Here is a 13,514-nt window from a genome sequence, read left to right as displayed (position 1 = left end):
TAGAATCGTATATATAAGAGAAAGAAATAAGATAGGGAAGGATATTTTGAAGAATAATTATTACTAAACGGCCTTCTTTTCCACAGTAAAGGAAAGTTTTTAATGAAATTATCCACATAAGGATACATTATAAACAACTATTTTTAATCCATTCAAGACTTACATATATAGTTTCAATTCCTCAATTATAAAGGACGCAAAAAGTGGGTGGTGTAAAGGGGTGATAACCTCCCACCCAAAATTTGAATCCCTCTCTGTATTAGATTAACTTCCTCTTCCAAAAAATCCAAGATTTGAACGTCCTTATACATAGGATTCTAAAATAATCTTCTCCCTTTATTCACTCCAATAAACTACTACAGAATTTCACACACCGAATTTAAGGATATATTCATTTTTTTCGCACTGTTACTTTTTCGTCTGAATAATTTTCCTTGTCCCTATCTTAAAGATGAGATTTTTAAAACTGTAGAATTTTTTCCAAAAACTTCGCCTTCACTAATTAAGTTCATTAATTTTTTTCTAAATTTGGAATTGGCTGGGTGTTCAAACTTTTAAGCACAAAACATTAGGAACAGGTACAATATGGAGCTCATAGTTAGCAAAGCAGGACAAACTTTAAGTAGCTGTTCTGATTAAACGCCGTAAGATGCTAATTTATCTGTCTGTCTAAAAAGTATCTAAGTAAGATACAATTGTTCAAATCTTTCAGCTTTTTTTTGTTTTTGGGATGGCTCTATACAAATCAATTAATATAATTTTCACTACAGTTGTTTCCCTCTAAATGACCTCGGTCTCAATATTCGCAAAAGATCTCAAGAATGGCTAAACAGAAAAACCCTGTCTTCTGTTATATTATCTAAACATAGACATAATGTTTGTGATAGGTTGAAACTCATTTCAATGAAGAAAATTGAAACGTAGTTGATTCTTTTAACAGTTTGTTCAAAAATAAATATTTTTTTAAAAATTTTCTTAAGTAAGTAAGGTTTTAATTAAAGTTCTGATTTTTAAGTTCTGACACAAGTGTTTATATTCGGTTGTCCTACAATCTGATGTTAGAGCTTCCCTTTAATGCTTGTAATACTTAAAAATTAAAAACCTCACCTCGCTTGTTTCACTTCTAAGATCATATTCTCTTGTGTTTTGTGGATTAAGATCTTCATTATATCCGTCGGGCCTGTAGTGCACTGGCGTACTAAACCTAATTAAATGGGTCCGACTAAATAGGTTAGAGAATCCTTCAGAGATTTTTAAATATGTTTATTTCTTCTTAATTATAAATATGGTCGGAGTGAGGTAGTAGACCAAAACATGTTTTCTTAACATGACATTGACATGTCTAGACATATATATTACTTATACCTGTCTAGACATGCAGATATATTTTTACCTGTTTTCAGTATGATCAACTGCCAACTGTCCAGTGTCCTGTATCCAAGAATCTGTCATGTTGAAGGTTGATCCAAGCAAGTCCTGAAACAAAAAAAGTCATGACAATTTTTTTCTAAAGTTCTGATGTCATATTTCAGGTTAAACTCAAATTGGCTTAAATTACAATTTTCATGTTTATCCATCCATGTTTACCTGATAAATAAAAATAAACAGATATTCCAGGGATCTTAATGAACGAGAAATAAGACGACACCAACGATGATAAACAAAATCATCCCTTCTGTAGTTTAAGATTGTTTGTTGAATAGTTTTAGATAAGTGTTCAAATTAAATTTAATTATCAGTCTCAGCTCTAAACCGACCTTTATTAGGAACATCGGGATAGGGCATTGGAAGAGAAAACAATAAATAAATCAGTAAACTTGAGTTTAATATTTTAACATATTTGATTAAAGAAAGGGATTTAGAATCATTCAACCATCAATTTGTTTCTCGTAATCGGAAAAATGTATCGTCCAATGTAATCTTTGGGAGTTTACTTTAAAAAAATATCGAGTGATAAAATTTCAAATTAAAAGTTGTTACATATATAAAAATTTAGAAATGCTTGTATAGTTTTAAATATTCTGGATAAATATAAGCAGTTAGTCAAAATCAAATATCTTAAGGTATAAGACAATTGACAATAAATAGGTGCATATCCCAACAGAGATGAACAAATTTAGTCATTGTGTGGATTTTAATTATTAGTATAAAAGATTTGAAAATAGATGTCTGTCCAACCCAATATAGATTCAATAAAAGTCCCAAATCTACTTTGGTCATCGAATGAGATAACGTTTTTATAAAACTTTAAGGACATAATTTTTTTTTACTTATTAGAGACTTGAACGCAACATAGATAGGTTAGTATCATTTAAAAACAAACATTTAAAGTGTCACTAGAGGCCTCTAGGGGCGAAGCCGCTATGTGTATAAAAATCTACAAAGTCTTATACAGTTTAATTAGAAAAGAAAATAAAGTTTATGGAAACTTAAAGTTACTTTAGTGACTCTTGGATGAAAGAACTTGCCCAATTTATAGAAAATCCAGGTAATTTTATGTTGATAAATTAATAACTATTTTATGGAATCTTGTACTAATTTAATATATTTTGTGAAATTGAAAGAACATCAATGTAAGTAGGCGTGGGTGTTACTGATATCACTTACTCTCTGCTACTTCTTTGTCCAATTTTGTATTTTAGAAGTAAGCATAACAACTCTATAATTGATCACATAATATATATACGTCAGTCTTCATCAATTTAAATTATGAAAACAAAATTATCTTACTTATTTTAACATACTGTTATCCTATTGTTTCTGTGCTTCTTTAGGAAATAATTGTCCTTGTTTTAATTCAACTTTTTTACTGTCAATGACACTGGCTACAATTTTTTTTTTTGGACATCTGTAAAATAACCCCCCATTGATTCAAACCGACCCCCCCCCCCCAAAAAAAAAAATTACATAAATGATTTAAGATATTTATATTACTTCAGCTAACTTTAATATAATAATTCAAAAATATTTTGTCATGTATTAGGTTATTTGGAATGGATTTAATTACAGGTATCGCCCTAAAGTCGTTTAGGTTAACCATATAAACAAAGCCCTATTGAACAGGTTTCAGTTTTTGTAGAAAAAAATAGGTAATTTATGTCTACTATATGACTTTAAATAAAAGTGGTCATAGCTGATATATTACTGACATATCTTTAGTCTAATCGGAAACATTGCCATTATTCATTTAAATCATAGTTTTATTAATGTATTTTTAGTAGATTTATTTTTTTTGTTTGGTTTGTTTTGTATTTGGGGATTTCAATATAAGATAATTGGAAAATTCTGGGTCCAATTTACCTTTAGTTTGAAAGTGACATTTAAATAGAGTTAAGAAACTAATTAAACTTAAATTAATTGCAACACTTCAATAACAAATTTCAACAATCTATAAAGAAACATTATACAGTTTTTTAACTTTTGCTAAAAATACATTTGGTTATTTTAAAAAAAACCAATTTTGCAATGAATTTACTTTGTATGTAAATAAGTAAAGTAGCGTCTCTGTAAATACATAACTATAACAATTTACTGTTTTTCATTTAAGATAATTGTTGAGCAAGTTATTTTTTTTTCTTCAGATTAACAGAAAGATTCCATTAACGAAGAACTATTTTGGTTCAGTGGTTAGAGAGATCTTCCTACTCTTTTGTATTTTAATGCAACCATCTCGTAATCAGTGAGCAAATGGCACATAGAATTCGAATTTCGATCTGAACTTTTGCATGAGTAATCCTTGGTAGGTCTATTTTCCCTAAATCGAACAAAAAGTTGGAAAAGTAACGGCTAACGGCTGGCGGCTCAGCCGTTTTGTCATTTTTTGGATATCTATATTGCAAATTAGTCACGAAACCTATCTCCACATAATACTCTTTTCCACTCCAAAACGCTATCAAACGGTTCTAGACGGTAGCTGTTGGTACTAGAAGTTTAAAAAATGGTTATTGCTATCATTTAACATGAATTAAACCAAAAATATGTTTTAAAAAGTTGATTTCTACGTAATTGATGATGAATTTACCCTGAAAATAGGCAAAAAAACGGCTAAACGGCTAAGCTGCCAGCCGTTACTATTCCAACTTTTTTTTCGATTTAGGGAAAATAGACCTACCAAGGATTACTCATGCAAAAGTTTAGATTGAAATTCGAATTCTATGTGCCATTTGCTCACTGATTACGAGATGGTTGCATTAAAAACCCCCCCTTATATTCATGAATCTTTGAATTAGGAATTTATTTAACAAGGATCAAAATATCCAATCTTTTAAAGTCGCCTGTAATACCCAGGGATCTAAATGGATAAGTTCCTATTCTATAGATTAAAATTAACCTCCTACCCCCACCTCACCAATACAATTTGATAGTAAAGAGACCAGAAATTTTACAGAGCAGCTGTACTTCTTTCAAAAAAGCCCCACGTTGTTAAATCCAATAAATATTAAAGGTTTTCAAATTTGCTGAGTTAGCAAGGTTGCAGCTGTGCTATCATTTCTGCATACTGCCAAATAATTTTGTCATTTTTTTTATAAAAGGAAAAAAGTCGCAATAGCAAATTAATTGAATATGTAATGTATCGTAAAGAATAGGAGTAAGTAAAGAATAAGGGACAAATACAATCGGTAGATTTTTACTTGCCCCAGATCATCATTCCCTTTACCCCATCCTCTCTCCTACTCTACTAATGAATGAACGAACTGACCAATAAATGAAGTCCATATTAGCAACCTAAATTGGCGAAAATTCTTCTCCTATCATAATATCCACGTATTATGAATATATCAATTTAAGGGACAGCTATTGCTTTGTGGTTCTGACTGGGAGGGAGGCAAAATTTGGCTATGAGTTATTATGGTATCCAAAAAAAATTCTATATAATTTATTGGCTGGAGTCAAAACGTTGGGTACTCTGTTCAAATTAGTATTGTGCACACTCATTGACCATTAATTTTAATGTACAAAAGAGAGGTAATTTGTGGAGATGTTCTTCAATTTATTGTCCATTAACTTATCCCTGCTGATGATTTATTGATGTGAAAGTGATTGCATAGAATGTATAAATTGTGCATGCTCAGCTTCGAGATAAATATAAATGGAGTGTTTACATAGAACATGTATTATATTCATAAGTAGCGCAGCAATAAGTTTTTAAAATAGCGGCTTGGTTTAGATGTGTTGGAGATATTATCTTAAACAACAAAGACTGACGGATTAACCGACCCTTAGAAAGGTTTACTCCTTTTAAAAATGTTTACTATTTAATATTGTATGAGGAAGGTTAACTGTAGGACCAAATAAAAAGAGCTTAAAAACCTGACCAAAGCCTAAACAAAGCTTTCCTTAAAAGTAAATACGATCAACCCTTTTTTTAGAATGTCTTAGGGGACACTAAACTAACTTGAAGTATTTGCTAGTTTGAGAAAACACCATCCGTCGCGTGCTAACTTATTCCGCAGAAATCACAGAACTGTGGTTTAAACAATTACATTGGTATTTACCAGAAAAAAAAACGTTTTAAATAATCTACACCACACTTTTCTTTCAATTGTGGTTTTAAAATGAAGGGATCATTTTGTAGAAGCAATTTCTCCCCCAAAATGGTTATAAACCTTCTCAGGAGAAGCTGTAAAGGAGAACCATATCGGTTTAGTTTCGTTACACACAGACACATAGAGATGCTTTAACTTTATTATTAGTATTGTGCTACCCCTGTATCTCTGCATTTCTGGAGTTTTAAAGTACATTTAATTCGTATTAGACTAGGATATGATACCCGATATGGTACGTATATCATAGAACTTATTTTTTTTTAGAAAATTCTTACAGAACATTTCAAGGATACTTTTTATTAAATCAAAAAAACTAGGAGCATCATTAAGATAATTATAGTTATTTATTTTTATTCTAATAGACTAGTTTGAGCTTCGCTACTAAAAAAAGTCCAATATATCTAACATTTTATTTGAAATTCTTTCGTTGTTAATACTATAAAGCTCCTATTTATTAAACTGTCATCTTTAATTCTATAAAAAAGATATCTAAAAAATAATAGATAGCAAATTGATAGACAAATAAGTACTTTAACATTGTTTTTTTTAATTTAGGTATAAATACCAAACAATTATTTTAAAATTATTTTCAAATATGAGCCCCGCTCATTTATACATGGATACAAAATTTGGTTGCTCTTGTTGAACGTACCTCTATAACTGTCTCCCACATTATAAAGAATTATTATAGACCTATCACAGGTTTTACAATGAAAGCTTTCTCATTATTACAGAAAACTACATCTTTGTCTAATTTAGTGGTACTTTCCATCCTAGCGAGCTCAGAAATCTTACTCTCTCTTTTTGAAATAAGATTAGCGATAAAGGTTAATGGTATTTTTCCCTTTATGCCCAACCCATTTCAAAAATAAACTAAATTAGCACTAGTCGCCGGAAGGAAAAAGCAGTTTTTGAAACAGGCTCTCTGAGATTATTACAGATTCTGATATATACATATATAGACTAATGAAAAATGCAAAAAACGAAATCAAAAGCGTTCCTTCTTGGGAGAAAATCCGGGAAAAAGATTTTAGCTATTTTAAACCTAAAATTCACATTGGCAAGCCTGCATAGAAATATACAGACATTTTAAACATGTCATTGCTCAGCACCTAGAAGTGGTAGAAAAATGCTACGCATACCATTGGAAAGCTTATAACCTCTAGTTTCCATATTGGTATATAACGTTTTTGTACTATTATTATTTTTTGAGCTATCCTCTGAAGTATACACAAGTTTAATAAATGCAGTTTTTTCTTGAATTTTAAGTTTGACACTTGTTACACAAACCTTTTAAAAATTATATTGCTTAGCACCTAGGAGTTTTATAATTATTTAATTATTTTATATAGTTATATTTGTATATTTTGGGTGCATTAAATTTTAGCTTAATTAAAAATAGTCTTTGAAATGTGTGTGGTTTGACATTGTAGTAAGAGCCAAGGAGGGAGGGGGGGGGGAGTTTATACACTTATAAACAATGAAATTAAGTATAAAATTTTGCTCTGGATGTTTTTGGGTTTGTTGTTATAATTATTTACCTGATTCTCTTTGTAAGATCTCTTATATGATTAAGTCTACCAGTAGAAATATTTGAAATTGAATTTTGGCACTATCCTTCTAGGGGCTAGTGGGGTATAACAGCTCCAAAACACTAACATCTAAGGTTTGAACTTATTTTTGAAAATATCAAGCAAATTTTTTTAACGTAATTTTTTTGCATATTTGAGCTAAGTAGCCACTAAAGATTTCATTTTGGCACTTTCCTTCTTGGGGCTTTATAACAGCCCTTAAAACACTAAAATTATAAGTTATGAGCCTATTTTTAAAGATATCAAGATGATTTTTTAAATTTAAAATTTATTCACATAATTGAGATACATAGCCACTAATCTTTTTAGGGTCTAGTGTGGTGAAACTGCCCCCAAAACTACTAAAACTTTAAGTTCTGGGCTTTTAAAAAAATATTGGGCTGATTTTGTTAAATAACTGAACTAAATAATCATTCATTAAAGTTCAACATGATATCTTTGAAAATAAGCTCAGAACTCATAATATTTGTATTTGGGGGATGTTTTACCCCACTAGACTCTAGAAGAAAAGTGCCAAATTGAAATCTGTAATAGCTACTTAGTTCAATTATGTGAAAAATGTTTACATTAGAAATATTAGCTTGATATCTTTTAAAATAATCTAATAGCTTATAATTTTAGTGTTTTATTGGCTTTTTACCCCACAAGCCCCTAGAAGGAAAGTGCCTAAAAATTTTTTTTTAAGTTTTACAGGTAGATCCAATCATATAAGAAACTTTTAAAAAAAGAATCATTTGATAACTATAACAACAAGTCCAAATAGCAGGGCAAAATCTTTAGTGGCTATGTATCTCAATTATAAGAATAGATTTTAATTTAAAAAGATCATCTTGATAGGCTCATAACTTATAATATTTGTGTTTTGGGGGGTGTTAAAACCCACTAGTACCAAGAAGGAAAGTGGCAAAATGAAATCTTTAGTAACTACTTAACTGAATTATGCAAAACAAAGTTTACAAAAAATTAGTTTGATATCTCTAAAAATAAGTTCAGACCTTAGATGTTAGTGTTTTGGAGTCGTTTTACCCCACTAGCCCCTAGAAGGATAGTGCCAAAATTCAATTTTCAATATTTATTCTTGTAGACTTAATCATATAAGAGATATTACAAAAAGAATCATGTTAATATATATAACAACAAGCCCAAAAACATCCAGAGCAAAATTTTATACTGAATTTCATTGCCAAAAAGTGTATAAACCCCCCCCCCCCCTCCCTCCTTGGTTCTTACTACAAACTATACACATTTAAAAGACTATTTTTAATTAAGCTAAAATTTAATGCACCCAAAATATATAAATATACCTATATAAAATAATTATATAACTCCTAGGTGCTAAGCAATACAATTTTAACAAGGATGACAACATCCATAAGTAGCGAAGCACAAAAAATTGTGGATTGGGATACGTAGAAGTAGATTTAAAGTGTATTTATTAAAATCAAGAATAGATTTATTGGAGAAAATAAACACGAAACTTTGTTTTATTTTGCATGATGAAAACGGTTAAGGTAAATTACATACTAGATGCACATAACAATGGGAAAAAATACTTTGAAACTGTTAATGCAAAAAAGTTTTAAAATTGAACCAGAAATACCAAAGATATGGGGAAATGTGTCAAACATATAAAAATAGCCAAAAACCTGCTAAAAGGCAGTTTGGCCGCCATTGTTTCTTTACTTAAAACGCAAGAAATTTAATTTTAATATCTTTAACTGAAAAATTTTTGAAAATTAGACCATAAACACCAAAGATATGGGGGAAAATGTGAAAAATATAAAAATAGCCAAAAACCTGCAAAAAGGAAGTCTGACCGTCATTGTTGTTTTCTTCAAATGACAGGAAATTTAATTTTGATATCTATAAGTGAAAAAATTTCGAAAATTGGACCATAAACACCAAAGATATGGGGAAAAATGTAAAAAATATAAAAATAGCCAAAAACCTGCAAAAAAGAAGTCTGACCGTCATTGTTGTTTTCTTCAAATGACGGGAAATTTAATTTTGATATCTTTAACTGAAAAAATTTTGAAAATCGGACCACAAACACCCAAGTTATGAGGATAATTTGAAAAAATATAAAAATAGCCTAAAACCTGCTAAAAAGCGGTCCGACCGCCATTGATGTTTTATAGTTAATTGTGCTCCTTAATGATAGGAATGTTGTCAAAAAATTTCAGCTCTCTATCTTTTATAGGAGCCGAGAAAATCACGTTTCCCCCAATTCATTAATTACGGACGGACGGACGGACAGACGGACGGACAGACGGACGGACAGACGGACAGACGGACGGACGGACATTGTGAATTATAGAGTAGCTTCGCTACTAAAAAGGTTTGTGTAACAAGTATCAAACTTAAAATTTATGAAAAAACTGCATTTTTAAAACTTGTGTATACTTCAGAGGATAGCTCAAAAAATAATAATAGTATAAAAACGTTATATAACAATATGAAAACTAGAGGTTATGAGCTTTCCAATGGTATGCGTAGCATTTTTCTACCACTTCTATGTGCTGAGCAATGACATATTTAAAATGTCTGTATATTTCTTTGCAGGCTTGCCAATGTGAATTTTAGGTTAAAAATAGCTAAAATCTTTTTCCCGGATTTTCTCCCAAGAAGGAACGCTTTTGATTTCGTTTTTTGCATTTTTCATTAGTCTTTATATGTATATATCAGAATCTGTAATAATCTCAGAGAGCCTGTTTCAAAAAACTGCTTTTCCCTTCCGGCGACCAGTGTTAGATAATTCTATGATGTAAAATGGTCTAATCTAACTCCAATATCTCGCCCACATGATCATACATACGTCCAATAAAACAAAATTTATATCTATGCTACTTTGTAATATATGTTACTATTACATGACTTTAAAAAGCAAAGCTTTTCTATAATTAGGACTAACAAATTAATATTCTCCTTGAAAATAGTAATTGTTTGACTGCCATTCCTTTTGATTTTAGAGCTTCCCTTTTATGGATGTTGTAATCCTTGTTAATAAAATGCTCATGGTTATTTCTGACCAAAAACTCTTATAAACTAAGTCATATACCAATGGATTTATTTGTTATTTCTGGATGCATATTATAACAGTGAAAGTTATTTACAAGCCTTGTTAGTTGCAAGATTTTAAATAAATGCTTGGAATAATTTTCTTTTAATGAGCAAAAAAATGCATATTACAACCTTAATACAAAAAGCTGATGGAACCATTAGGCCTATTCATAGAAAAGCAGAAAGTTAGTAAGCTATAAGCTTTTTATAGACGGACGGGCAGACATCATTCTACTTTGTATTATGTACTAGCGGCTTCGCCCTTAGCATCTAGGGGCTTTGCCCCTCTATTTAAAATGCTAAATTATAAGTGAGGTTTATGGTTTTGTTCTATGAGTGCTCCTAATCCTTATGGGGATTTTTTGTTATTTTGGGGGGTTGGGGGTGTCCCATTCCCCAAGAAAATAGCTTAAAACCACCACAGGACCAGTAGATATATTCTCTAAAGAGTATAATTCAATCGGTTCAGTGGTTACCGAGCTCTTAATTGACGGACAGACATCAAGCTACTTTGTACTATAGATATGTGACATTCTATTTTATTATGATTTGGTGCATTTTGGGAAAATAAGGTTAAATACATTAGATATCCCTCAAATTGTAGAATTTTAAATCTATTAAATATAGGATTTTCTCCATAATTTGCCTATGTAATGAAAAGTAATTTTTGTGTAAGGGTGTCCAAAATGGATTTGTTGTTACTTGGATCGTACTTGTAGCTGACTAAAATATCGACACATTCATCCATTCCCTATACCTTATCCCCTCCCATTTTACTGGATGAACGCACTGAATAATAAATTGTATTCATGTCCATGTTAGCAACATTAATTGACGACAATTTAAACAAATGTTTTAAATAGTCAATTATGAACCAAATTGTCCACGTAATAACTAGAAAAGTGGGAGGAGGGGGGTATAGAATAAAGCCTCAAATGAAATCTCATGGAGGATGTGTAAGATTGACAAAATTTAGAAGGAAAATGAATTTTCCTTAAAAGGAAACCAGAAAGTTAAATTGTATAAGTATATACATATATACTTGAAATGAACCATCAACTCCGCATATTAGTATGTCCGCAATGTGTCCAGTATTTGCAAAAATAAACCAACCTAAAAAAAGTAAATGGATGTCTATCTGGGTGTGTGTGCGCGCAGACCGCTAACCGATATGCAGAGGCGTCCAAGCTTTTTTTTGGGGGGGGGGGGTAAAATGGCGCGCGAAGCGCGCCGCAAATTTTTTTTACCCCCCCCTCCCAAAAAAAAATTTTTACCCCGGGGGTAAAAATAGCTTTGGGGGGTAATTACCCCCCCTGAAATCTGTTGGCAGGGGTAAATTTAGTTTACCCCTCCCAAAATTTACCCCCGGGGTAAAATTTTTTTTTTGGGGGGGGGGGGTAATCGCCCCATTTCCCCCCCCCCTTGGACGTCTATGCCGATATGATTCTCCTTTACAGTGACGTTTCTCATTTGTCCAGGATAGGTCCTTAAAACTAAAATTTAAAGTCGAGGGTCGACTTTCCACTAAATTAACCTCCCATCGCGTGAAGCTTAAAATCAAAATTACTTTTTTTGGAACTACCGGTATTTGAATATATAGTACAGAGGGAAATCTGAAAGTAAATTCTCTCTTTTGTATTATATTCGAATATAAGACTCATGAAAATTAGATAAATCAATATAGTTCATGATATTAAGTTAGGTTTATTAAAATATTGCTCCATGAAGAAATTGTACCACGTAGGATTTGGGCTCTGCTGGGTTATAATCCCAAGGAATACAAAAAAAAGGTTTTTGATGGTCTAAAGCAGTGAAAGCACCTTTAAATTTAATGTTTATGAGTATTCTTATTTTAGCTCCATTATTTGAAATCTTCACACACTTGATTCAAATTTAGAGTAAACTTTCAACACATAACACTTTTATATTTAAGAACAAGATAGAAATGGGGACATAGATTTGGAAATTTAATCCGATGGGATGTGGATGGGGGTGTCAATACCCTTACAGGTAAACATACATATGCAAGAAACCATAATTATAGAGTAGATGCGATACTAAACATCAAATATAAGTAGATTTTAATACGCACAAATAGTAAAGAATTCAAATGAATTAAAATCACTAATATATACCCCAATCCCTTTCCAAAGAGGAAAACACTATCTTCCCTTGATAGTTGTTTCTACAATACTGCAAGTTTAAAAAACAACTAACTCAAAGATTTGTGAATACAATAAAGTAAAAGTTCGCATCCATATTTTAATTTTTTTTGATAATATCTAATGAAATTGTTTAAGTAACAACCTCTCAAGTGAACCTGCAAAAAGAATAAAAATGGTGTAAAAAGAGAAAACTTATTTTTTTTCTGTTGTAAATGAACACTTCTTTCCATTTGCTTATGTTTAATCACTTGGGCTTTGCTGTACTTCTCTCCTAACATACTTTAATGGTACTTTTTAATTGCTGAAAAGTACCAGTTTTAAAACAAATAAAAAAAGTATCAGGACAACGACAAAACCTTAGTAATTATGGCTCTTTAAATACAGGTATGTAGGCGACATTGGACAGTATAGTACTCTGGTACCTAAAGTTTTTATAAGTAAATTATCTTATTCAATAACTTTGGGAATTTCTATTGAATTTTTGATCTACCTGTGTCTGAAACTTTTAACCAATAATCTTAAACTAAACCAGGGATAATTTTGTCAACGTTAGAAATGTTTAAAACCTTTCGTCCATATGCAAAAGTAATTTTTGATAATTTACAGACTGACAAACGAACATGAAAGTCAACTACCTGACAGCAATTTTTAAAAAAAATTCCTATATCTACAATCTACATACCTAAAATATAAAGAAAAATTATGTAACAATACATTATATAATTGAATTATTGCAGAAGTGTTTGGGTAAATTATTCTCATGTTACAAGGTAATTAGATGGGAAAATGGTTTTATATTTCTAATTTGTTATGGCAAAGCTTCCTACAAAAGCAAAGTAAAACCAATTTACTATACAGATTTGATAATGGAAACAGACACCCTCACAGACAATCTAACCCTAGATTTTATTTTTAAGAGGAAAATGTGATTAACATTCTTACAAAATAGTGTAAACAATTTTACAGTTTCTCTTACAAAAATGCTTTTGTATACTTTTAGTATGTACGTCTTCTATTTTTCCCCACAAAATTTATATTTTTTAAAAGCGAAGCTTTTCTATATTAAAAGCGAAGCTTTTCTATAATTAGGGTCGGTCCGTCCGTACGTCCGTCCGTAACGGATAGCTTTTTTCGTTAATTTAGACATGTTA

The 13,514-nt window shown here is 30.9% G+C and overlaps 1 protein-coding gene across 3 annotated transcripts in view; it reads right to left on the bottom strand.

The window, feature by feature from the left end:
* Positions 1-13,514, bottom strand: part of wkd (TBC1 domain family member whacked) — a 111,654-nt gene that overhangs the window by 25,547 nt on the left and 72,593 nt on the right. For all 3 annotated transcript variants that reach the window (XM_080169172.1, XM_080169174.1, XM_080169173.1), the window contains exons 2-3: positions 1,394-1,476; positions 1,108-1,204 (exon numbers count right to left, since the gene is read on the bottom strand). In XM_080169172.1, the coding sequence (XP_080025298.1) occupies positions 1,108-1,204; positions 1,394-1,476 (180 nt within the window). The remainder of the gene's footprint in view (positions 1-1,107; positions 1,205-1,393; positions 1,477-13,514) is intronic.

The sequence above is a fragment of the Acartia tonsa genome, chromosome 8, assembly GCF_053477335.1.
Source record: "Acartia tonsa isolate MP-2025a chromosome 8, ASM5347733v1, whole genome shotgun sequence".
Lineage (NCBI taxonomy): Eukaryota > Metazoa > Arthropoda > Copepoda > Calanoida > Acartiidae > Acartia > Acartia tonsa.
The sequence above is the reverse complement of the archived record's forward strand: the minus strand, read 5'-3'. Positions and strand labels throughout refer to the sequence as shown.